Source organism: Ranitomeya imitator, chromosome 2 (genome assembly GCF_032444005.1).
Source record: "Ranitomeya imitator isolate aRanImi1 chromosome 2, aRanImi1.pri, whole genome shotgun sequence".
Classification (NCBI taxonomy): Eukaryota; Metazoa; Chordata; class Amphibia; order Anura; family Dendrobatidae; genus Ranitomeya; species Ranitomeya imitator.
Genome location: NC_091283.1, coordinates 127,948,413 through 127,975,114, shown reverse-complemented (window position 1 = coordinate 127,975,114; position 26,702 = coordinate 127,948,413). Strand labels below are relative to the sequence as shown.

The 26,702-nt window shown below is 45.9% G+C and overlaps 1 protein-coding gene and 1 long non-coding RNA gene across 2 annotated transcripts in view; one reads left to right on the top strand and one right to left on the bottom strand.

Annotated features, from left to right (window-relative positions):
* Nucleotides 1–26,702, bottom strand: part of LOC138662085 (ubiquitin carboxyl-terminal hydrolase 12-like) — a 95,166-nt gene that overhangs the window by 16,899 nt on the left and 51,565 nt on the right. The window contains exons 2-3 of the mRNA XM_069747224.1: nucleotides 22,884–22,964; nucleotides 859–1,072 (exon numbers count right to left, since the gene is read on the bottom strand). Coding sequence (XP_069603325.1) covers nucleotides 859–1,072; nucleotides 22,884–22,964 — 295 coding nt within the window. The remainder of the gene's footprint in view (nucleotides 1–858; nucleotides 1,073–22,883; nucleotides 22,965–26,702) is intronic.
* On the top strand, nucleotides 9,269–12,978 carry LOC138662084 (uncharacterized). The gene is made up of 2 exons (XR_011318000.1): nucleotides 9,269–9,380; nucleotides 11,786–12,978. It is a non-coding gene; the product is annotated as an uncharacterized lncRNA (long non-coding RNA).

The window sequence follows — 26,702 nt, the reverse complement described above, 5'->3', positions numbered from 1 at the left end:
TTTCACTTTGACACCCTTTATCGTGGTCCGGATACGGACTGCAATGCATGGACTGGCTGGGGGTCTGCAAAGCTGAACTTCACACTGATCTTGATGAAGGGGTGGGGTGGAGTGCAAGGAGCCTGATTCATCAAAAGGTAGCCACCCCGTAATGAATCTGGCAAGGCTCGAAGTAGCCTTTATGTGCGCCATGCCACAAGTTTTACTCCAGGGACATCAATTTGACAAGCGTGGGTCACCATGACCCGTTATTCCCCGCCTCACACTTTTTAGGAGCAGGTATAAGTTGGCGTGACATTGAGACTTTTCAAGACTTAACGCCAATTTTCTGGGGTGAAAGCTTTGATGAATTGGGGCTAATGTGTTGACAAAATTAAAATTTGGAGAAGAATTTTTCCGCAGGGAAATTTGCCAATTTCTGCAGTTTCCCAGCAGTGCAGCGTCAGACATATACCAATATACTTTTTTATGGATCTCAAAAACACACAAGGAGAGCTGAAGAGGAAGAGGCACAATGCTCCCTATATGATAAGATAAGGGTTTTATGCCTTAGATATCTTATAACCTTTTAGGGGCATCTGAAATAATTATAGGATAAATCTAATAACCGAAGTCGAAACTTGATGCTGCAAAAACAAAAAAGGATCCATCCTCTATCAGAAGCCATGGGATGCACTCTGGATGTCCGTCTTCACCGTCTAGTTCAGGTGATCGGCGAGGGTCCCAGTGATCAGACAACTTTTTCTGAACTTTTGCGTACTTTTCCATACTCTGAGTTTGTGAACGACATTTGGGGATTAGTGACACACCCTTCGCCTTCCATTACCGCATGCTTTCAGGGAAGCTTTATCAACCTACCATTCTCTTTCCTCAGCCTGGAGATGAATTTCTTGGGCGGTATAACCCCCACTTTCTTCTTTTGCGTGGCAATGCTGTTGAACAGGTCTGCCAGGCATGTGAGTAAGCTTTCCTTCTTCCGTGGCTGGACCTTGTATGCCAGAACTTTTTCCCGAAACGGGCGACAAAAATAAAGTGCTTGTAGAACAGAGTTGCAGTAGCAGGTGTTGCCGAACTAGAAAGTGAGAAGAAAAAGAAGTAAGTCACAAGGCAACGTGCGTGCATGAACAAAGATCTGGTAACGAGAGGGTCACAAACATGTTCTGTATTCAACGTACATAGAAGAAAAAACACAATATAATCAAAACTCACACGAGAAATCAGATCAGAGAATCACCAGATTGCACCATTTCCCTTTTTAAAATTATTAGTAATTGTTTGGCAATTCTGTCTCTTAAAGGGAAACTGACACAGGTTCTGGTTTCCACATTTGAGAGCAGAATAATGTAGGGACAGAGACCCCAAATACAGTGATATGTCACTTACTGGGCTGCCTGCTGTCATTTTGCTAAAATCCATGTTTCATCTGCTTCAGATCTTGCAGTTCTCTGAATGCTGAGCTCTGTATAACCGGCCCACACCGCTGATTGGCAGCTTTCTGTGTACACTGTGCATAGGCAGAAAGCTGCCAATCAGCGGGGTCACACAGATCTCATGATTATGCATGACTACCTGGCAGCAGGTTTACTAGTCCTCTAGTGATAATCTCCTGCTGATAAAACAGTGATTCTAGCAAAACTACAGCAAGCAGCCCAGTAAGTGACACATCACTGGAGTAAGGGTCAGTAATAGTTTCTGCTGATATTGGCAAGAACTACCAAGATGCATGCAGCACTTTCCCTTCTATAATATCTGCAGATTAATCGCATGAACAGAGTATTTGACGGCAATGTGACCAATACCTCACATCCAACTAATAAAAGCGCCACCCGGTCAATAGGTATGACGTATAGACTAGGATGGTTTCAGCATCAAATCGGTGTGGGTCCAGATGATACCCGGCATGTTCACTGATCATCCTCATTGACCGGAGATGAACTGCATAGCTCCATACTGTGTGTAGCAGCCACTCCTGGGTATTGTAGTGTTCTGCAGTAACTAGCAGTGGCCGCTACACAGTGAACGGAGCTTTTCAGTGCAGCTCTGGTCAATGAGCTTACATCCAGCTGCCAAAGCTTATAACAGCCAATTGTGGAGATGGCCAGTTGTCGGACACCCCCAGATCTGATATTGATTATTCTAGGGGTAGGTCTGCAAGAAATATTGATTGGGCAATCCCTTTAAATACAGATGACATTCACTTTAACAAATACGGTATTTAAATAGAGGTGTAAACCTTCGCCTGCTACAAGGATCAAAAAATACCAAATATAAGTGCAAATAGCCCATTTAAGCTCGGTTTCTGGGTTTCATATAAAAAGTCAGTATTTCTAAGGTCACTGTTCTTGTATGGAAAGTGGTCGTGACAGATCACAGTAACAACGTGCAATAAACTAGGGACCGACCGAACCATGCTTTTCTACAAATAAAGAACACTGGATAAAGCGAGAGATAACATATAATAAAGCATTAATGTGAGCTTTATATATAGAGAAGCCAAACACATCCTAGATAAAGAAGAAAAAAAACATTCACCTTCGATTATTCGGGAATATGCTCAAGATAACAAAAGGGCATCTATTAGCCTGCAGCCGAAATAGAAGGAGGCGCTAGTATTTTTAGCATTTCTATTCATAGCCCAGTGAGAACGCTCGCTCCCATGTGCAGGCTACAGTCCTTACACCAGTCACAACTCACAAAGGAAAAATACTGTATGTGAACAGTCGGCAAAAGCACAACCTGGCATTTAAAGACGACCCCTCACACATTTGTGACTTTATAATCTGTACATTACTGTACAAAGATAGATTTTTTTTCCACTCCTTTCTGGAGGGAACCAAAATTACTGGTGCAATATGTTCACTTTCTAATTCAACGGTGTAGATGCGCCCCTAGCCTCAGTTACCCTCGCCCTCGCAAAAAGGAGCATTGCCCAGGTAAGCAGAAAAGTGCTCGGTGCATATGAATAAGTCATCTACCCATTACATAATACTACCAATGCCAATACAAGCATCACAGAGGGGAATATGAAAAGATAAAAGTAGCAACCTCAGCATCTGACTATAGGAAGGGCACATGTAAAACGTGCGTGCCTCTCCTCAGACTGAGGACTGCAGTGTGCGTGCACCGGGGCACGCTCAGTGTCAATCATCGTCACCAATCTCCCTCACATTATTCGGAGCGTGCGCTGGCCTAGCCGGGGCATGATCGGTATGTACAGTGCCCCTTATCGCGGGCACATACATATAGATATCGCTGTTGCTCTCTAGGCTTATATAGTCCTGGAGGTTGAACGGATGAAGAAATATGCAAAACACAAGTCGGGTCATGGGTCGCCGCCCAATCATGAGCAATCCTTTACGTTTACACCCCCTGAGGAAGCGACAACACGAAACGCAATGTGCAAAACTGTAAAGCGCTGCAAAATAGGTTAGCGCTATATAAAAATAAAGATCATTATTATTTATTAACTCACATCTGTACTTGTAATCATATATATTTCTATTGTAATTAATTAATAAAAACGTTGATTTTTCTTTTAGCATATTTTGACTCTGATTCTCCTTGTTAAGTATTCCTTTACTTTGGTAATATTTATCTCACTGCTTTTTGTCTGATACATGCAGGGCCGGCGTCAGCACCCGGCGCACCCGGGCAAGTTTCGGGGCCCTAGCGAGACGGGGAGGGGCCCATTTTGACAAGTGTGACCAACTTTTTACTGTTGATGCAGCCTATACGTGAGCTGTGTTATATACTGCGTAGCTGTGCTATATATTAGGTGGGCTCAGCTGTGCTATATGCTACGTGGGCTGTGTTATATGCTACGTGGGCTGTGCTATATACTACGTGGGCTGTGCTATATACTACGTGGGCTGTGCTATATGCTACACATTTTGCACTTTTACAAATGTTCTACGTTAATACTTTGTAATGTTTACTTTAAAAAGTTTTCCATTAAAAAATTGTCATATTCAATGTATGCAGTTTTTTATTTCAGCAAGTTTAGCTAACAATAAAATGCCTACTGGTAACTGCGGAAGAGGGAGGTGGTTACAAAAATTGACATATAAGGGGTTGACTTATATAAAGCCCCTCTGCTGTATGGTTTTGTAGAATTTACACTAGCTATCACTCATGTAAGAAGTGAAATCTGGCATTGTACTATACCTATATTACTCTGCTGTATCTGTGCATCATGAATCGTGGTATGTGTTAAAGGGGGGGGCACTGAGACTCTTTTGCCCGGGGACCTCAAAAACCAGGAGCTGGCCCTGGATACACACCCTCTCTAATTGACTCACTTCAGTATCACTTACAGTGGCTTGCGGGGAAAAATTCACCCCCTTGGCTTTTTACCTATTTTGTTACATTACAACTTGTGTTAAAATATTTTTGTAATCCTATTTGTGTGTGATGCAGCAACACTAAATAGTCTATGTTGGTGAATTTAGAAAAATATAGGAGTAAATTAAATTTATGGGATCAAATGACTAAAAATTGACACGTGCATATGTATTGACCCAGTTTGAGATGAAGCCCCTAAAAATTTCTTGTACAAGCAATTATCTTCATAAGTCACATGCTTAGTGACAAGACGTCCCCCTGTGTGGAATCTAAGGGTCACATGTCTGTCACTATATACATATATACACACCTTATCTGAAGGGTCACAGAGGCAGCAACGCCATTAATCAAGAGGCACCACTAACCAAACAGCACCATGAAGACCAAGGAGATCTCCAAACAAGTCAGGAACAAAGTTCTTGAGAAGAACAAGTCAGGGTAGGGTTATAATAAAATATCCCAATCTCTGATGATCCCCCGGAGCACCATCAAATCCATTATCATCAGATGGAAAGAACATGGTACCACAACAAACCTTCCAAGAGAGGGCCGCCCACTACTTTCTCCCAGCAATGATAAGCTCCTTGTGCTAAAACCATAATTTTAAGAAGACAAAACCACAGAGCTTGATAAGGAAGGCATTGCTGGAATCTGTGTTTTATACTGTACATCATGCTGTCTTCAGATTACATAGCAAAAACCGGATGATAGATTCTCTTTAACCCCTTCATGACCCAGCCTATTTTGACCTTAAAGACCTTGCCGTTTTTTGCAATTCTGACCAGTGTCCCTTTATGAGGTAATAACTCAGGAACGCTTCAACGGATCCTAGCGGTTCTGAGATTGTTTTTTCGTGACATATTGGGCTTCATGTTAGTGGTAAATTTAGGTCAATAAATTCTGCGTTTATTTGTGATAAAAACGGAAATTTGGCGAAAATTTTGAAAATTTCGCAATTTTCACATTTTGAATTTTTATTCTGTTAAACCAGAGAGATATGTGACACAAAATAGTTAATAAATAACATTTCCCACATGTTTACTTTACATCAGCACAATTTTGGAAACAAAATTTTTTTTGTTAGGAAGTTATAAGGGTTAAAATTTGACCAGCGATTTGTCATTTTTACAACGAAATTTACAAAACCATTTTTTTTAGGGACCACCTCACATTTGAAGTCAGTTTGAGGGGTCTATATGGCTGAAAATACCCAAAAGTGACACCATTCTAAAAACTGCACCCCTCAAGGTACTCAAAACCACATTCAAGAAGTTTATTAACCCTTCAGGTGCTTCACAGCAGCAGAAGCAACATGGAAGGAAAAAATGAACATTTAACTTTTTAGTCACAAAAATTATCTTTTAGCAACAATTTTTTTATTTTCCCAATGGTAAAAGGAGAAACTGAACCACGAAAGTTGTTGTCCAATTTGTCCTGAGTACGCTGATACCTCATATGTGGGGGTAAACCACTGTTTGGGCGCACGGCAGGGCTTGGTAGGGAAGGAGCGCCATTTGACTTTTTGAATCAAAAATTGGCTCCACTCTTTAGCGGACACCATGTCACGTTTGGAGAGCCCCCGTGTGCCTAAAAATTGGAGCTCCCCCACAAGTGACCCCATTTTGGAAACTAGACGCCCCAAGGAACTTATCTAGATGCATAGTGAGCACTTTGAACCCCCAGGTGCTTCACAAATTAATCCGTAAAAATGAAAAAGTACTTTTTTTTCACAAAAAAATTCTTTTAGCCTCAATTTTTTCATTTTCACATGGGCAACAGGATAAAATGGATCCTAAAATGTGTTGGGCAATTTCTCCTGAGTACACCAATACCTCACATGTGGGGGTAAACCACTGTTTGGGCACATGGTAAGGCTCGGAAGGGAAGGAGCGCCATTTGACTTTTTGAATGAAAAATTATTTCCATCGTTAGCGGACACCATGTCGCGTTTGGAGAGCTCCTGTGTGCCTAAACATTGGCGCTCCCCCACAAGTGACCCCATTTTGGAAACTAGACCCCCCAAGGAACTTATTTAGATGCCTAGTGAGCACTTTAAACCCTCAGGTGCTTCACAAATTGATCTGTAAAAATGAAAAAGTACTTTTTTTTCACAAAAAAATTCTTTTCGCCTCAATTTTTTCATTTTCACATGGGCAGTAGGGTAAAATGGATCATAAAATTTGTTGGGCAATTTCTCCCGAGTACGTCGATACCTCATATGTGGGGGTAAACCACTGTTTGGGCACTCGGCAGGGCTCGGAAGGGAAGGCGCGCCATTTGACTTTTTGAATGGAAAATTAGCTCCAATTGTTAGCGGACACCATGTCGCGTTTGGAGAGCCCCTGTGTGCCTAAACATTGGAGCTCCCCCACAAGTGACCCCATTTTGGAAACTAGACCCCCCAAGGAACTTATCTAGATGCATATTGAGCACTTTAAACCCCCAGGTGCTTCACAGAAGTTTATAACGCAGAGCCATGAAAATAAAAAATAATTTTTCTTTCCTCAAAAATGATTTTTTAGCCTGGAATTTCCTATTTTGCCAAGGATAATAGGAGAAATTGGACCCCAAATATTGTTGTCCTGTTTGTCCTGAGTACGCAGATACCCAATATGTGGGGGTAAACCACTGTTTGGGCGCACGGCAGGGCTCGGAAGGGATGGCACGCCATTTGGCTTTTTAAATGGAAAATTAGCTCCAATCATTAGCGGACACCATGTCACGTTTGGAGAGCCCCTGTGTGCCTAAACATTGGAGATCCCCCAGAAATGACACCATTTTGGAAACTAGACCCCCAAAGGAACTAATCTAGATGTGTGGTGAGGACTTTGAACCCCCAAGTGCTTCACAGAAGTTTATAACGCAGAGCCATGAAAAAAAAAAAAAAAATTATTTTCTCAAAAATGATCTTTTAGCCTGCAATTTTTTATTTTCCCAAGGGTAACAGGAGAAATTTGACCCCAAAAGTTGTTGTCCAGTTTCTCCTGAGTACGCTGATACCCCATATGTGGGGGTAAATCACTGTTTGGGCACATGCCGGGGCTCGGAAGTGAAGTAGTGACGTTTTGAAATGCAGACTTTGATGGAATGCTCTGTGGGCGTCACGTTGCGTTTGCAGAGCCCCTGATGTGGCTTAACAGTAGAAACCCCCCACAAGTGACCACATTTTGGAAACTAGACCCCCAAAGGAACTTATCTAGATGGCTGGTGAGCACTTTGAACCCCCAAGTGCTTCATAGAAGTTTATAATGCAGAGCCGTGAAAATAATAAATACGTTTTCTTTCCTCAAAAATAATTATTTAGCCCAGAATTTTTTATTTTCCCAAGGGTTACAGAAGAAACTGGACCCCAAAAGTTGTTGTCCAGTTTCTCCTGAGTACGCTGATACCCCATATGTGGGGGTAAACCACTGTTTGGGCACATGCCGAGGCTCGGAAGTGAAGTAGTGACGTTTTGAAATGCAGACTTTGATGGAATGCTCTGTGGGCGTCACGTTGCGTTTGCAGAGCCCCTGATGTGGCTTACCAGTAGAAACCCCCCACAAGTGACCGCATTTTGGAAACTAGACCCCGAAAGGAACTTATCTAGATGTGTGGTGAGCACTTTGAACCCCCAAGCGCTTCATAGAAGTTTATAATGCAGAGCCGTGAAAATAATAAATACGTTTTCTTTCCTCAAAAATAATTATTTAGCCCAGAATTTTTTAATTTTCCCAAGGGTAACAGGAGAAATTTGACCCCAATATTTGTTGTCCAGTTTCTCCTGAGTATGGTGATACCCCATATGTGGGGGTAAACTACTGTTTGGGCACATGCCGGGGCTTGGAATTGAAGTAGTGACGTTTTGAAATGCAGACTTTGATGGAATGCTCTGCGGGCGTCACGTTGCGTTTGCAGAGCCCCTGATGTGCCTAAACAGTAGAAACCCCCCACAAGTGACCCCATTTTGGAAACTAGACCCCGAAAGGAACTTATCTAGATGTGTGGTGAGCACTTTGAACCCCCAAGTGCTTCATAGAAGTTTATAATGCAGAGCCGTGAAAATAATAAATACGTTTTCTTTCCTCAAAAATAATTATTTAGCCCAGAATTTTTTATTTTCCCAAGGGTTACAGGAGAAATTGGACCCCAAAAGTTGTTGTCCAGTTTCTCCTGAGTACGCTGATACCCCATGAGTGGGTGTAAACCACTGTTTGGGCACACGTCGGGGCTCAGAAGGGAAGTAGTGACTTTTGAAATGCAGACTTTGATGGAATGGTCTGCGGGTGTCACGTTGCGTTTGCAGAGCCCCTGGTGTGCCTAAACAGTAGAAACCCCCCACAAGTGACCCCATTTTAGAAATTAGACCCCCCAAGGAACTTATCTAGATATGTGGTGAGCACTTTGAACCCCCAAGTGCTTCACAGACGTTTACAACGCAGAGCCGTGAAAATAAAAAATCATTTTTCTTTCCTCAAAAATTATGTTTTAGCAAGCATTTTTTTTGATTCACAAGGGTAACAGGAGAAATTGGACCCCAGTAATTGTTGCGCAGTTTGTCCTGAGTATGCTGGTACCCCATATGTGGGGGTAAACCACTGTTTGGGCACACGTCAGGGCTCGGAAGCGAGGGAGCACCATTTGACTTTTTGAATACGAGATTGGCTGGAATCAATGGTGGCGCCATGTTGCGTTTGGAGACCCCTGATGTGCCTAAACAGTGGTAACCCCTCAATTCTAACTCCAACACTAACCCCAACACACCCCTAACCCTAATCCCAACTGTAGCCATAACCCTAAACACAACCCTAACCGCAACACACCCCTAACCACACTAGTATTTCCAGCCATGGCCGATGATATTGCAGCATCGGCCATGGCTGGATTGTAATATTTCCCCCGTTATAATAGTAAATGCTAGAGTGTATGGGCTCCTTCCAGGTGTGACGTCATTTCCGGGGGGCGTGTCCTATTGGGAAGGGGCGTGTTTTCAGTCACATCATGAAGGCGGCAAAGCAAAGCAGCATGATTCTAGCTTGTGGACGCCATGGCACATGGAGGTTAGTGGTTTCAGGGTGAAAAAATGCTACTTGCTGCTCGCTATTGGGGGGAGGCTCTGTGGTGGGCGACCTGCTTGTCTGTGTGGGGGGCACCGCTGCTGCTGTGGGGGACCCCCATGGTGGGCTTTGTGGGGGGGGCACCGCTGCTGCTGTGGGGGACCCCCGTGGTGGGCTTTGTGGGGGGGGCACCGCTGCTGCTGTCGGGGACCCCTGTGGTGGGGGGGCACCGCTGCTGCTGTGGGGAATCCCCGTGGTGGGCTTTGTGGGGGGGGCACCGCTGCTGCTTTGGGGGACCCCTGTGGTGGGCTTTGTGGGGGGGGGGGGCACCGCTGCTGCCGGCCGGCTGTTGTGGGGGGGCCACCTCTGCTGCTGTGGGGGACCCCCGTGGTGGGCTTTGTGGGGGGGGCACCGCTGCTGCTGTGGGGGACCCCCGTGGTGGGCTTTGTGGGGGGGCACCGCTGCTGCTGTGGGGGACCCCCGTGGTGGGCTTTGTGGGGGGGGCACCGCTGCTGCTGTGGGGGACCCCCGTGGTGGGCTTTGTGGGGGGGCACCGCTGCTGCTGTCGGGGACCCCTGTGGTGGGGGGGCACCACTGCTGCTGTGGGGAACCCCCGTGGTGGGCTTTGTGGGGGGGCACCGCTGCTGCTGTGGGGGACCCCCGTGGTGGGCTTTGTGGGGGGGGCACTGCTGCTGCTGTGGGGGACCCCTGTGGTGGGCTTTGTGGGGGGGGCACCGCTGCTGCCGGCTGTTGCGGGGGACCCCCGTGGTGGGGGGGGCACCGCTGCTGCTGTGGGGGACCACCGTTGCTGCTGTGGGGGACCCCCGTGGTGGGCTTTGTGGGGGGGGCACCGCTGCTGTTGTGGGGGATCCCCGTGGTGGGCTCTTGGGGGGGCACCGCTGCTGCTGGCTGTTGTGGGGGACCCCCGTCGTGGGCTTTTTGGGGGGGCACCGCTGCTGCTGGATGTTGTGGGGGACCCCTGTGGTGGGATGTTGTGGGGGGACCCCTGTGGTGAGATTTGGGGGGGGCACCTACTGCTGCTGGCTGTTGTGGGGGGCACCTGCTGCTGCTGGCTATTGTGGTGGGACCCCTGTGGTGGGATTTTGGGGGGCACCTGCTGCTGCTGACTATTGTGGGGGACCCCTGTGGTTGGATTTTGGGGGGCACCTGCTGGCTGTTGGGGGGGACCCCTGTGGTGGGGTTTGGAGGTGACCTGCTTACGGGGTGGAACCCTTTTAGTGGGGGACCCCTGTTGTGGGATTTGAGGGCTATCTGCTTGTGGGATGTGGGGGGAGACCTGCTGCAGGCTATTGGGGGACCCCTGTGGTGGGACGTGGGGAGGCGACCTGCCTGTGGTGGGACGTGGGGAGGCGACCTGCCTGTGGTGGGACGTGGGGAGGCGACCTGCCTGTGGTGGGACGTGGGGAGGCGACCTGCCTGTGGTGGGACGTGGGGAGGCGACCTGCCTGTGGTGGGACGTGGGGAGGCGACCTGCCTGTGGTGGGACGTGGGGAGGCGACCTGCCTGTGGTGGGACGTGGGGAGGCGACCTGCCGGTGGTGGGACGTGGGGAGGCGACCTGCCGGTGGTGGGACGTGGGGAGGCGACCTGCCGGTGGTGGGACGTGGGGAGGCGACCTGCCGCTTACGGAGGGATCCCCTTTATTGGGGGGCGACCTGCTTATGGGTTGGGTTTGGGGGGCTGATGAGGGCTTAGGCTGGGTGGAGTGGACGTCCGATAAGAGTTTAGGCTGGGTCGGGGGTGGACGTCCGATGGGGGGGGTTTGTGCTGGGTGGGGTGTCCGCGTCTGATGGGGGTGTGTGCTGGATGGGGGGGTCCACATCCTGTGGGGGTTTGGCCGTCCGGTGGGGGTTTATTATTGGGTGGGCGTGGTGTGCGATGGGAGTAATGCTTGGAGGAGGGGTGGACGTCCGATGGGGGTTTATGCTGGGGGGTTAAGCTGGGGTGGCATCCGATTGGGGGGGTGTCTGATGGGATTTATGGTTGGGGGCAGGGGGCGTCATATGGGGATTTACGCTTGTGGGAGGGAATGTCTGGTGGGCTTTGGGTTTATCCTGTGGGGTCCGCTGGTTAATGTGAGGTGGAGGTTTCTGACTGGAGGAGTGAGGTTATGCTGTGTGGCCTTCTGGTTGATGTGGGGGAGCTAATGCTTCATTGGGGTACACAAAAAAAAAATGGGTGTATGCTGCTTATGCTATGCAAAAAAAAAATTTAGGTATTTCCTGTAGAGGAGGGTACACCACCAACTAGCACGAAGCTAATCTGTTTTAACTTAATGTCAGTAGGAGGAAGACATGGGTCTGGACCGCCCAGCCCAGTTTAGGCCTTAGATTTTGGGAGGTTTTTTTATTAACGATTTTTCTTTTTAATTTTTTTTTTTCTTCCCAGATATGGCTTTTGAGGGCGACAGTGGAATTGTCACTCTAATCTCCCACCTAGAATTGTCACTACCATATCATCTGTGGTCTACGAGGCAAGGCCCTAACACATCAAGAGTGTTTGGGGTTCCCCGGAGGACCGTTCATGCCACGAATCGCCCTACCCTCTCGCCTCTCTGCGTCCAGGTTATTCCATGCCCGTCTTCATCATCGCTCTGCGAAAAAGGATTTGTGATCTTAAGGACTGGTATATCCTACGAGGCAGTAAGGGGGCTACTTTAAAAAAAAAAAAAAAAAACACAGGACAAATATGTCCTAGTTTTCCCCTGAGCAATGTGGACGTCTCCTGAGGAAACCTTCCTATTCATGCAGCCTCCACGTTTTCCAGAGGCTCCAGTGACCTTGCTCTTAAAATATCCAGGCTTTGGTCTAGGCCTTCTCTGGTGGCCGGTCCACACCGCCAGCGCCCTGAACAATCATGCACGCCAGCTTTCTAGTGCTTCCTACTCTGCGCCTATCAGTTTAAGAGTACTTCGCTTCTGCAACAGAGGACTAAAGTCTGCCTCCCAAGAGATCTGTTCAAATTTGGTTGTTTTGGAAATGTTCTGTCCAAAAAAAAAAAAACGACGGGACAACTTCCTGACCCGCCAGGAAAAGACGAGACCTTCCTTTAGGCCAGCTCCCTCCTGGCATCCATGAACCCACCAGTACTGGTCTGCTAGGCCTGGATCTAGCAGACTCTCTTCGACATGATGGGGCATTCCCACCTTGGATGTTTCTCAGGATCGGCTGCCGTGTCCTTCACAATTCAAGGCCGGTATTATGATCTCAGGTCCGGGACACCGAAATCTCAGACACCGGAGGCAGGCCTGAGGGGGGGGGGGGGGGGGGGGCTTCAGAGCCGCATACCCTACCGACAGTCCTGCCCGCATGCACCAACAGCATATTACATTTTTACAATACTTTAGAAATGCATAAAATGAAACAAGCAAAGGCATAAAATGAAACAAGGAAAGGCATAAAGTTTTTCTATGCAAAAAAAGGCAGTTTTATAAAATTAGAAATATTTCTATATCTATTGTTAAAATGATATTTATCCAGTATTTCTATAAGTAAAAGTCTGAGATTTCTGTGAGAAATGGTAATTGTTTACCTCTTAAACCAGTTCTGAATGTAAATAAAACATTGCTCTGATTAAGTCTCCACATTGTATTTGTCTTTCATTTCATGCGTAGGGCAGGACAAGCCCATGATGTATCTGTGTAAAGCTAGGTTCACATTGCGTTAATGGGTTAACGCTAACGGACTGCGTTGCACGGCGAAAATGTCGAAATTAACGCCGTGCAACGGGTCCGTTAGCGCACCCATGGACAGCAATGTTACTTTTAGCTGAAGCGCATCACTAGCGCATGCCATTTTCGGCACGCGCTAGCGATGTGCCGTTCTTTTGAGGCCCGTTCCTCGCTACCGCAGATCAGGGATCTGCGCTAGCGGGGAGGGTGAACGCCGACCCTCTAGAAACATTGCGTTAGCGCAATCCGCTAGCGCTATGCGCTTAACGGATTGCACTAACGCAATGTGAACCTAGCGTAAGACGTAAGGTGCTATAATAACAGCCTTGGGCTGGTTTAACACCAGCATTCGGCAGGGCTGTGGATGGCAGCCTTCTTCCTCCGTTAAGCCCCGCCCAATGCCGCACCTCTTCCTTCAGTTCCGCCTACGTCTGCATGCGTCCTGCATCTGCATGCGTCCTGCATACCCTATCTTTAACATTGGGTACGCAGGCCAAGCGGATGCCTCTGCATGCGTTGTTTTAATGCTGCGCCGACCGCAACAAAATGCAACATGTTGCGTTCGACGCAGTTCAGTGCATCGTCAAAACGACACGTGCCTGTGTACCCAATGTTAAAGATAGGGGATGCATGCAGACGTAGGCGGAGCTGAAAGAAGAGGTGTAGCAGTGGGTGGGGCTTAACGGAGGAAGAAGGCTGCCGAACGCTGGTGTGAAACCAGTCTTAGACAGGTAAACCACTTTTGAAACAATGTTCACTTGTACAAGCATTTAACCCCTCAGTGACGGGGCCAATTTTTTAAAATCTGACCAGTGTCACTTTATGTAGTAATAACTCTGGAATGCTTCAACATATTCCATTGATTTTGAGGTTGTTTTTTTTCCTGACATATTAGACTTTATGATAATGGTAAACTTGGGCTAATGATAAACTTGGGTTAATGTTTTGCTTTATTTTGTAAAAATATCAGAAATTTTAAAAAATTGAAATTTTCAAATTTTGAATGATTTTCCCTTTAAGGCCGGAGTCACACTAGAGAGGAATACGGACGAGTGCTATGCGAGAAAAAAAAATTGCATAGCACTCGGACCAATGTTAATCTGTTGGGCAGCTCCCATCACTTTTTTTTTTTTCACGGCCGTATTATATGTGCGAGTGAAATTGCACTATGCTGCGATTTGCACCGTATATCAGCCGAGAATCCCCAATGAAAGTCTGTTTATGAAAGAAAAACTCATACCACACGGGCCATCAGTTTGACTTGCGAGAAATACGCAATGGTGTCCTTTTAAAGGCTTGCAATTCAGGTGCAGTGTACAGTAAAATCACACTGACAGCTTATAATATTTACAAATAGTTAATTTGTCGGCTTCTGTCAAATCATTGCAGGATAGGAGACATGGTTTACATACAGTAAACCATTGCAGAACGGTTAGATTTATATAGGTCAGTGACTAATACGGTTAGTAGTATGTGTGTGTGTAAAATTTGGGACCTGTATGCATTTAATAAAAATGTTTTCACTGAAAAAACTGGCGTGGGCTCCCACACAATTTTCTGAGGGAAAGTCAGTGACTGAGGACAGATATTATAGCCTAGAGAGGGACCATGGTTATTGCCACCCCAGAAAAGGTGCATCTGTAAGATGCGCCAATTCTGGCACTCAGCCTCTGTTCTCACTGCCCTGTAGCGGTGGCATATGGGGTAATAAGGGGTTAATGTCACCTTTTGTATTGTAAGGTGACAGTAGGCCAGCTTACTTATGGAGAGCTGTCTGATAGATGCCTCTCCATTACTTACCTGTGGGCTTGATGTTACTTGACAATAAAATGGTGACATCAACCCCACAAATCTGAGCCCCACTGCTACAGGGCAAGTGGGAAGAGCGAGGCTAAGTACCAGAATTGGCAGATCTATAAGATGCGCCATTTCTGGGATGGCTGAGAGCTGATGGTTTTTAGCCTCTGGGGCTGCCAATATCCATGGCCTCTTCACAGACTATTAATATCAGCCTACAGCTTTTATAGGGGAACCACATGTCAATATTTTGTGTCCCACTGTAAAATAGCCAGTAAAGGCTAAGCAAACAGCTGTGAGCTGATATTAATAGCCTGGGAACCTTTATGGTTATTGGCTCCTTTCCAGAATATTAACATCAGCTGTCAGCTTTCCCTCTGCTGGTTATGAAAATTATGCCGTGCTAGATATAGACACTGACATTCACAGCAGCGCGTGCGCCCCGCTGCTCTTTTCTGACTCCTTTCTCAGGCCCCCAAAAAAGTGTTAACTAAGTACCCTTTATTTTCTTGCACTGTAGCCGTTCACTTACTACAGGGTATTCAAACATTGTTTCTGCGCCGCCCCCCCCCCCCACATAAAGTACGACCACTATCTATATGCCTTTATATACAGCATTCTAGAATGCTGTGTATATATAGTAGGCCCACTGCCTGTATACCCTTATATACAGCATTTTATAAAGCACAACCACTATCTGTATGCCCTTAAGACTTGCCTAGCCCCATACAATGGGCTTTGCTAGTCTTAATCCGGGGCCTTCTCCTCTTCTATCACCGTCCTTCTTTCTTTGAGTCGATGACGCGTCCTATGTCATCCACACGGTGTCTTCCGTCGTGCTCCTGTGCATCGCACTTCTTTCTGCCCGTTGCAGTACTTTGCTTTGTGCTCGGCAGAGAAGTGTTCCTGCACAGAAGCGTGATGAGGGAGGTTGTGTGGATGATGTAGAACACATCATCCACGGGAAGGACTGTGCCGGATGAAGACCAGCGCCAAACATAACACTGGACCGCCCCGTAGGTGAGTATAAGAAGTTATTTACATTATGCACATTGGCTTAGGGACATACCGTATATACTCGAGTAGAAGCTGACCACCCCCCCCCCCCCTAGTTTTGCCACAAAAAACTGGGAAAACTTAATGACTCGAGTATAAGCCTTAGGGTGGAAAATGCAGCAGCTACTGGTAAATGTCAAAAATAAAAATAGATACCAATAAAAGTAAAATTAATTGAGACATCAGTAGGTTAAGTGTTTTTGAATATCCATATTGAATGAGGAGCCCCATATAATGCTCCATAAAGTTTATGATGGCCCCATAAGATGCTCCATATTAAAATATGCCCCATATAATGCTGCACAAATGTTAATAATGGCCCCATAAGATGCTTCATAGAAACTTTTGCCCCATACAATGCTGCATAAAGGTTGATGGCCCCATAAGATGCTCCATAGATTTTACTCCATAGATTATGCCCCATGAGATGCTCCACACATTATGCACCATTTGCTGTTGCTGCGAATAAAATTAAAAAAAAACACATACTCGCCTCTCTTCGCTCAGGCCCCCGGCACTTTCCACTGCTGCGCGCTGCTCTGTCTTCCATCCTCTGCACTGACTGTTCAGGCAGAGGGCGGCGCGCACACTAACTACATCATTGTGCCCTCTGACCTAAACAGTCACAGCCAGAGGACAGAGCGGCCCGCAGCGGTGGAAAGGGGAGAGGTGAATATCGCGCAATGCTCACCTCCCCCGTCATACTCACCTGCTCCCGACGCGGTCCCTGGCAGCTTCTCACTGTCAGATGGTCTCCGGGAGTCGGCACCGTCTTCCTATGTTCAGCTGTCACGAACAGCTCATTAAAGTAATGAATATGCATCCATATTCATTAATGAGCGGTTCCACGTGACTGTTGAACAAAGGAAGAGCTGCCCGGAGACCATCGGACATGCAGGGACCGCGCCGGGAGCAGGTGAGTATGTGACAGCCGCCGCTCCCCCTCCCCCGCCGACAATGACTTGAGTATAAGCCGAGAGGGTCACTTTCAGCCCAAAAAAGTGGGCTGAAAATCTCGGCTTATACTCGAGTATATACGGTATGTACGGTACAGCACTGTAGAAGGGTGTGTATAAGGGCATATAGGTTCTGGTGGTACTATATATGGGGAAAACCTGGTGACAGGTTCCCTTTAAGAAACCTATGGAACTAGGTAAAAAATAGCATTTTTTGGATGGTGAAAAACTTGTAATTTAAATATTGATGAAGGCTGAGCTGCAGGTGGTCTGTGTCTCTTCATAAGTTTAAGGCCGGGGTCACACTAGCGTAGAATACGGACGAGCGCATGTGAGAAAACATCGCATGGCACTCGGACCAGTGTTAATCTATGGGGCAGATCACATCTGTGATTATTTTTTCATGCCGAATCGGCATACGAGAACAATCGCAGCATATATACCTGACAGGGGCCCATACATTCTGATATCATCAGTAATATATACCTGACAGGAGCCCATACTTTCTGATATCAATAATAATATATACCTGACAGGAGCCCATACATTCTGATATCATCAATAATATATACCTGACAGGGGCCCATACATTCTGATATCATCACTAATATATACCTGACGGGCCCGTACATTCTGATATCATCAGTAATATATACCTGATAGGGGCCCATACATTCTGATATCATCAGTAATATATACCTGACAGGGGCCCATACATTCTGATATCAATAATAATATATACCTGACAGGAGCCCGTACAGTCTGTATCTACAATAATATACACCTGACAGGAGCCCGTACAGTCTGTATCTACAATAATATATACCTGACAGGAGCTAGTACAGTCTGTATCTACAATAATATATACCTGACAGGAGCCCGTACAGTCTATATCTACAATAATATATACCTGACAGGAGCTAGTACAGTCTATATCTACAATAATATATACCTGACAGGAGCCCGTACAGTCTATATCTACAATAATATATACCTGACAGGAGCTAGTACAGTCTATATCTACAATAATATATACCTGACAGGAGCTAGTACAGTCTGTATCTACAATAATATATACCTGACAGGAGCCCGTACAGTCTGTATCTACAATAATATATACCTGAGAGGAGCCCGTACAGTCTATATCTACAATAATATATACCTGACAGGAGCCCGTACAGTCTATATCTCCAATAATATATACCTGACAGGAGCTAGTACAGTCTGTATCTACAATAATATATACCTGACAGGAGCCCGTACAGTCTATATCTACAATAATATATACCTGACAGGAGCCCGTACAGTCTATATCTACCATACTATATACCAGGAAGGAGCCCGTACAGTCTATATCTACCATACTATATACCTGACAGGAGCCCGTACAGTCTATATCTACCATACTATATACCTGACAGGAGCCCGTACAGTCTATATCTACCATACTATATACCTGACAGGAGCCCGTACAGTCTAGTGTCTTCACCAGTGAGCTGACTAGACTGTATGGGCTGCAGTCAGGACCTGGCAGGAGCCCATATATTCTGCTGGCTTTAATAATTTATACCTTGAAGGAGCCCATACAGTCTAGTGTCATGTATTTACTGCAGTCAGGGCCAGGCAGCCGCCCATAAAGTCTGCTATCTTCAAGAATATATACCTGACTGCAGCCCATACACTCTAGCATCTTCAGTACTGAGCCGGCTACAATGTATGGGCTGCAGTCAGGCACCTGGAAGGAGCCCATACAGTTTAGCATCTTCAGTACTGAGCCAGCTACAATGTATGGGCTGCAGTCAGGCACCTGGAAGGAGCCCATACACTCTAGCATCTTCACAGTGAGCCGGCTAGACTGTATGGGCTGAAGTCAGGTGACCTGGAAGGAGCCCATACACTCTAGCGTCTTCAGTACTGAGCCGGCTAGAGTGTATGGGCTGCAGTCAGGACCTGGAAGGAGCCCATACACTCTAGGCTCAACCCCGTTATAATGGGTGAAATATTACAAATCGCTCTGATTGGCAGTTTCACTTTCAACAGCCAATCAGAGCGATCGTAGCCACGAGGGGGTGAAGCCACCCCCCCTGGGCTAAACTACCACTCCCCCTGTCCCTGCAGATCGGGTGAAATGGGAGTTAACCCTTTCACCCGATCTGCAGGGACGCGATCTTTCCATGACGCCACATAGGCGTCATGGGTCGGAATGGCACCGACTTTCATGACGCCTACGTGGCGTCAAAGGTCGGGAAGGGGTTAAATGCACCTGGACTCCAATTATATTCAAGACTGGTCATCAAGACAGGCAAACAAAACACCAATGTGCTGAAGATGCGACAAATTTGTGAATTTAGTGCATGTTTTAGCTGTGTGCGCTGCTGGAATAAATGTACTTCAGTCGGTGCTGGAATACACTCTCATTTATGTCACCTTGGTGCGGTAAAATTATGCTGAATTTGTTGGCGCGCTCAACTACACCCCTTTCCTCGCTAAGCCCCACACATTTCAAAAAGTTGATGGATCTTGTGGCGACAGGCTGCAAAACTACAAGTTGCACAAATATTTTGGTGATAGTACAAGTTTTAAGGTACCGTCACACATAATGATATCGTTAACGAAATCGTTATGTGTGACAGCGACCAACGATCAGGCCCCTGCTGGGAGATCGTTGGTCGCTGGGGAAAGTCCAGCACTTTATTTTGTCGCTGGATCGTGTGACGTGTGTGACGCCGATTCAGCGATGTCTTCACTGGTAACCAGGGTAAACATCGGGTTACTAAGCGCAGGGCCGCGCATAGTAACCCGATGTTCACCCTGGTTACCAGTGTAAATGTAAAAAAAAAAAACCACTACGTACTTACATTCCGGTGTCTGGTCATGTCCCTCGCCTTCAGCTTCCCGCACTGACTGGTGAGCGCCGGCCAGTCGTAAAGCACAGCACAGCGGTGACGTCACCGCTGTACTTTACGGCCGGCGCTCAGTCAGTGCGGGAAGCTGAAGGCGAGGGACATGACCAGACACCGGGAATGTAAGTATGTAGTGGTTTTTTTTTTACATTTACAACGGTAACCAGGGTAAACATCGGGTTACTAAGTGCGGCCCTGCGCTTAGTAACCCGATATTTACCCTGGTTACCCGGGGACTTCGGGATCGTTGGTCGCTGGAGAGCGGTCTGTGTGACGGCTCTCCAGCGACCAAACAGCGACGCTGCAGCGATCGACATCGTTGTCGGTATCGCTGCAGCGTCGCTTAGTGTGACGGTACCTCTACACTAGAATACTGGGGACAATTGTTAATGAATCAGGGCCATGGAGTCATAAATGCTGAGCGGTCAGGAAGGATTACAGATTGTCAGGTGATCTATTTCATGATATACACAGATTATATCGTCAGATCGGCTGACAGATCCTCTTTGAATACAGTCAGTATTGTGAAATCTGGTGACAGATCCGATTACTGCAATTTTTGACTGCATGGTTTGTGATTTATATATCTGTTTGATGTAGGGAAAGTTAAAGAGAATCAGTTATGTATCACATTTCCATATCATTACTCAGATTACAGATGATTATTTTAGGTCTGTACTTTCAGCATAGTCCGTACTGCAGGTTGTGTGCACCTCATGCATGTCAGTATTACCTCCTCCCCACCAGGGACTAGCCAGCACTGTACGGAGCATTATCTGGGCCATCCTGCCTTATCTATCTACAGTACAATACAGATGATATCAGCTTTAGGTCTCCCAACCTGACGGCAGCATAAAATAGGGACAGACACCCCGACAGCAGTGTCTTACAAGGCTTCTTGCTGTAGTTTTGATATCACAACTATATCTGCTCATTCTCTCACTGATGAGATCTATATAACCATGTCCACCCACTGATTGACAGATTTTAGCCTCCATTGTGCATAGGAAGAAAGCTGCCCATCAGTGGTGGGACTAGCCAGAGCTCAAGAATATCAAGGACTACATAGCAGGAGCTCATCACTCAAAGGACTAGCTGTGGATGAACCAATGTTTAATCAAAACTACAGGAAGAAGCCCAGCAAGTGATACATGAATGGAATCTGGGTCTCTGCCCTTCTTTTATACTCCTTCCAGATGGGACAGAAAAAAAAAAAACTTGGTTACAGATTGCTTTTCATCCATCTTCAAACATGAGAGAATTCTGCTCATTCTGTCTCACTCTACACTGCACAGCTGCCAGAGAACGAGAGACATAAGCCAGTGTGAAAATTACCATTTCAAAGGCCACCATTATTTTAAATGTGTATCCTAAAACCAGATTTAAATAGGTTATTCATGACAATACATCTCCTCTAAGGTCCATGTATGAGCTTACTATGATATGCACAGTGATTTATTGGTCGTGAGGCTATGTGCACACGTTCAGGATTTTTAGCGGTTTTTTAGCGTTGTTTCGGCTGTTTTCTGCCGAAAACCGCTAAAAAAAAAACAAAAAAAAGCTTACATAAGCATCCCATCATTTTTAATGCATTCCGCATTTTTTGCGCACAAGCTGTGGTTTTTTCCGAGGGCGGAATCGCATTCCGGAAAAAAAACGCAGCATGTTCATTCTTTGTGCGGAATCGCGGGGATTTCGCACACATAGGAATGCATTGATCCGTTTACTTTCCGCATGTGGCTACGCCCACCAAGCGGGAAGTAAGCGGATCATGTGCGGATGGTACCCAGGGTGGAGGAGAGGATACTCTCCTCCAGGCCATGGGAACCATATCATTGTTAAAAAAAAAAAAAAAAAAAAAAAAGAATTAAAATAATAAATCGTGATATTCTTACCTTCCGGCGTCCCCAGCAGCCTTTCCGCTCCTCGCGATGCTTCCGTTCCCAGTAATGCCTCGCGAAAATGACCTGTGATGATGTAATGGTCTCGCGAGATGCTACGTCATTTGGGGTCATTGCCGTGAGGCATTACTGGGACCGGAGCATTGCGAGGAACGGGAAGCCTGTCGGGGACACCGGAAGGTGAGAATATCAAGATTTTAAAAATTTTTTTTTATTATTTTTAACATTATATCTTTTTACTATTGATCCTGCATAGGCAGCATCAATAGTAAAAAGTTGGTCACACTTGTCAAACACTGAGTTTGACAAGTGTGACCAACCTGTCAATCAGTTTTCCAAGCGATGCTACAGATCATTTGGAAAACGCTAGCATTCTGCAAGCTAATTACGCTTGTAAAACGCTAGTGTTTAGCGGGAAAACGCATGCAATTCCGCATGCGATATACCTGCGGCAAGGATGCAGAATTATCGTGAAAATTTCCACCGCAATTCTGCAACGTGTACTCTTAGCCTAAGGCTACTTTCACACTAGCGTTAACTGCAATACGTTAAAATGCGTCGTTTTGCAGAAAAAACGCATCCAGCAAAATATTTTGCTGGATGCGTTTTTTCCCCATAGACTTGTATTGGCGACGCATTGCGACGGATTTGCATACGTCGGTATACGTCTTTCGACGGATGCGTCGAAATTAGGCGACACGTCGTCTGGAAAAACGTAGATTGCAACGTTTTTTGGCTCCGACAAAAAAACGTGTCTCGGCGCATCCATCGGCATGCGTCTTTGGCTACAATGAAAGTCTATGAGCAACGGATGCGTCGAGACACGTCGTACGACGCAATGCAGCGCTGCAATACGTTTTTTTCTACTGAGCATGCTCAGAAACAGGATTTTTTTAGCTAATTGGTCAGACATCCCCAAACAGACGGATCCGTCGAAATGCTGTATGCGTTGCATACATTTTGCACTTTTTTGACGCATCCGTTTTTTTGGCAAAAAGACGTTTTTGTGACGGTTTGCAGCTAACGCTAGTGTGAAAGAAGCCTAATGGTGCAGAGTTTTCTGAATGTCAGGACCTCAAACTTTTAAAGTAAGATACCCACAATCTTGTCTTTCTGCTGCATCCTCTACTTTTTACATCATAGAAAAGAAGGAAAGGAAATTATATATTTCAACACATTATGCGCTAATGAAGGTAAACTTACATTGACCAACCCGAAATAATGTTCATTTACAGGAAATTGCTCTGGGCCTATTTCTTTTTCCAATGTTGAGGCATTGGTGCCCTGTGGGAACAAAAATGAAAGTCTCTTTAGCAAAATTATACAAAAAGATACTGTACATAAATGCAAGATCCATACATGTAAACCATGTGGAAAGCTGGTGTAAAGTCGCGACATTTGTATCACAATGTGGAGTGGTGCAAAAGCAGCTCTGCCAATATGGGTGGCGCTAGATAGCAGCTGGGGTGGGATCGGGCATGACTACACCCACCCCTCAAATTCAGCAAAATGCCAGAAATGTTACTGCTGTCGTTCACGGTAGCTCAAATCCAACCAAGGATAACATCTGCAAGGAGTTTGCATGTTCTGCTCGTGTTTGCGTGGGTTTCCTCCCACACTCCAAAGACATAATGATAGGGAATCTAGATTGTGAGCCCCATCGGCTTATCAGCAATGATAATGATAATGTCTGTAAAAAGTTACGGAATATGACGGCGCTATATAAGTGAGTAAAATAAATTAAATGGTGTGTGCCTCTTAATTCGGCACATTATATTACTGAACCCCCCTCATTAAAGGGAATCTGTCACCCCCAAAATCAAGGGTGAGCTAAGCCCACCGGCATCAGGGGCTTATCTACAGCATTCTGTAATGCTGTAGATAAGCCCCCGATGTGTCCTAAAAGATGAGAAAAAGAGGTTAGATTATACTCACCCAGGGGCGGTCCCGCTGCGGTCCCGTCCGGCGCCTCCTATCTTCATAGAATGACGTCCTCTTCTTGTCTTCAGGCTGCGGCTCCGGCACAGGCGTACTTTGCCTGTCATGTTGATGGCAGAGCAAAGTACTGCAGTGCGCAGGCCCCGGAAAAGGTCAGAGAGGCCCGGCGCCTGCAGAGTACGCCTGCGCCGAAGTCTGAAGACAAGAAGAGGACGTCATCCTTTGAAGATAGGAGGCCCCGGACCGGAGCAGCAGCGGGACCGCCCCTGGGTGAGTATAATCTAACCTCTTTTTCTCCTCTTTCAGGATACATCGGCGGCTTATCTACAAGCATTACAGAATGCTGTAGATAAGCCCCTGATGCCGGTGGGCTTACCTCACCCTCGATTTTGGGGGTGACAGGTTCCCTTTAAGACTGGTATAGGAAAGGTCAGACGTACCGTAACATGTCCAAGAATTTTGAGAAAAAAAAAAAAGTCTCTTCCAAATAATCCTGTTAGCTTATGGTTAGTGACTCCATCGGGGCCCGATTAACAGGAACCAGAGGTTCCTAAGCACGCTCATTCACAATAATCCGCCAGTGTAAATGCACATTAGGGTCTCATTCAGATGTCTGTCATTTCTCATGTACGCAAAAAAAAAAGGTCTGAGTTTCATCAGCGGTTTAGACCCAATTTTCATGAGCGTTTCAGTTTTCACCAGTGATTTTTACATATGTAGAAAAAAAAAGCAAAAAAGTTTCTGTAATGGTAATTGCGGACTGCACATGATACCATCTGTGATTTTCATGGACCTGTATGGCCGATTTTGATCTGTTACTTTGATCAAAAACAGACGTCTCTAATTTTTTTTTTTTTTGCAGACACTGTCCGCTAAAAAATCCAGACATGTGAGTAGAACCACAGACTGTGACTGGTACGTGCTGTCTCCGTGAAAATCATGGAGAGGACATGAATGCGAGTAATCGACGTCGGACATGAATGCGAGTAATCGACGTCTGAACGAGCCTTAGAAGCAGATAGTAATGTGACTTCGGGACCTGTGATCAGGGGGCTGCAAGACTGCAAAGGAGCCGCAGGCACAAAACTGTGAGATTCAGAGTTCAGAGTAATATAATCACGCAAAAAAAGACAATTTCGGATATTTTTGGCCAGTTTCCTTTTATAGAATACCCCCATTATAGGCCATTTACTAACCACAATGTTCTCCTGCAGTGTCTCGTATTTGCGCTAGCACTTTTCTTCGCCATGTTTGGATATCCCCCAGCTTAACTGGAACAAATTAAAACCAGCAACATCATTATACCCCAACGTGTGTTTATGGCACAAAGTACACGGGAAGCATTTGGCAGATAATTCTCTTCTGCCCATTTCACGCACCCCTTATACGGGTGCCGATCCTGCTCCTCCACCCGAGCGGTCCGATTCTTAGGCGGTTTCCAAAATTACTTTTTTCCTCTGTGTATTTTCACCACAGCATCAGTAAAGTGGATTTTTTTTTTTTTACTGTAGAATAATGACCTGCGGTGCTGAGGTTTATGGGCCAATTTTCCCCATAGAATTGCATTAGATATGGGAAATCCACATAGGCGTTTATAGCGCATTTCTGCTGCGGAAACATAAAAATGCATGCCAACTACACGACTGTGTAAAAGTTTTAATAACGACAAATACGAAGAGGTATTAAACACAAAGCATCTTTGTTTACAACAGGAGGTACCCAAAAAAAAAAAAAACCCAAAGCCTCAGCATCAAAAACGAGATAAAAATGCATGGAAAAAAACTCAAGTAACTTAATTGAGCTAATAGGTGTACAAATGCTGCAACATCAAAAGCTCACAGACTGCCCATCATGGGAACATAGCCTTTGGCATATATGAAGCAGTTAGCTCAGGTCAGGAGATGTGAGAATGTTCTGTATTTCACTAATGTCTGAAATTGGACTTACTGCTCATTTAGTTGCTTGGGAGTCATAATAATTATAACCAACAGGTGGTCTGAAAAAGCAGAGCTGCAGTGTAAAGCAGCATCCTGTAATAATGATAAAAGATGAGGTGCATTTGAGACTTCCTCGGACCGCCCGGCAGACCATGGCTGTGGACTCGGTGTCCAGTCTGGTGGAGTCGGAGTTAGAGTCGGTATAAAATGGTCTAAGGCTACTTTCACGCATCAGTTTTTTGCTTTCAGGCTCAATCCGGCGAATTAAAAAAAAGAAAAAAAAAAAAAAAAACGCATCCGTTGCAAATTGTGAGAAACTGATGCAGCGGATGTTTTTTCACCGGAGCCGACTAGGGGCGGGGAGGGGAAGAAGAGAGAGAGTGACCCCTAAACCGGAATCCGGCGCCATAGGGTTCCATTATAGCAAACGACGGACGGCGCTGTCCGTTTTTTCGACGGGCACAAAAAATGTTACTAGGATAGGAGCACTCGGAGCAGTGACCCCTAAGTTGGAAGAATGGCTACAACAGATCCCAGAAGCAACATCTGAGCTCTATGTCCAGAAAAGCGCAATGCTAGGAACAGCCAAGATCCTGTGCAGAACCCTCAAACTCGCAGGCCTCTGGTAGAGGACCCGAGAGAGAGAAAGGACAACAAAGACCACCCCCACAGGGGGAGAGAAGGAAGAGAGAGATCTATATTAGTATACCGGGCAGTATAATTTTTTCTTTACCATTGGATGCCACTGTATGGAATAACACAGCCTGTGGAACTATTCTTTAAAGCCAAAAATACACCTGCCCTTAGGCATAGCACCAAACAGGTCCCATTGGTTCCATCTAGTCGATGGCAATCTATTGATTCACTTACTATATGTCCTGCAAGCTTTCCTCGATGAGAAATTATGTGCCCCATTACATTTAGGGGAGGGGTGGGATTAGAACGGTAGTGAGAAGGTAAGTAGCTACAATCACATCTTGCTCCAAATGAGGCCAAGTGTCACCTCCATGTCTCCAATGTGTGCAGGTATTTGGATGTGAAGAGGAGTGTGTAGTGTCTGTAGACACCGGCATACTGTAAATGCCGGGTGACAATATTAGAGGATTACACAACCAATCTCAAAGACTTTTCAAAGTAATTACACCAG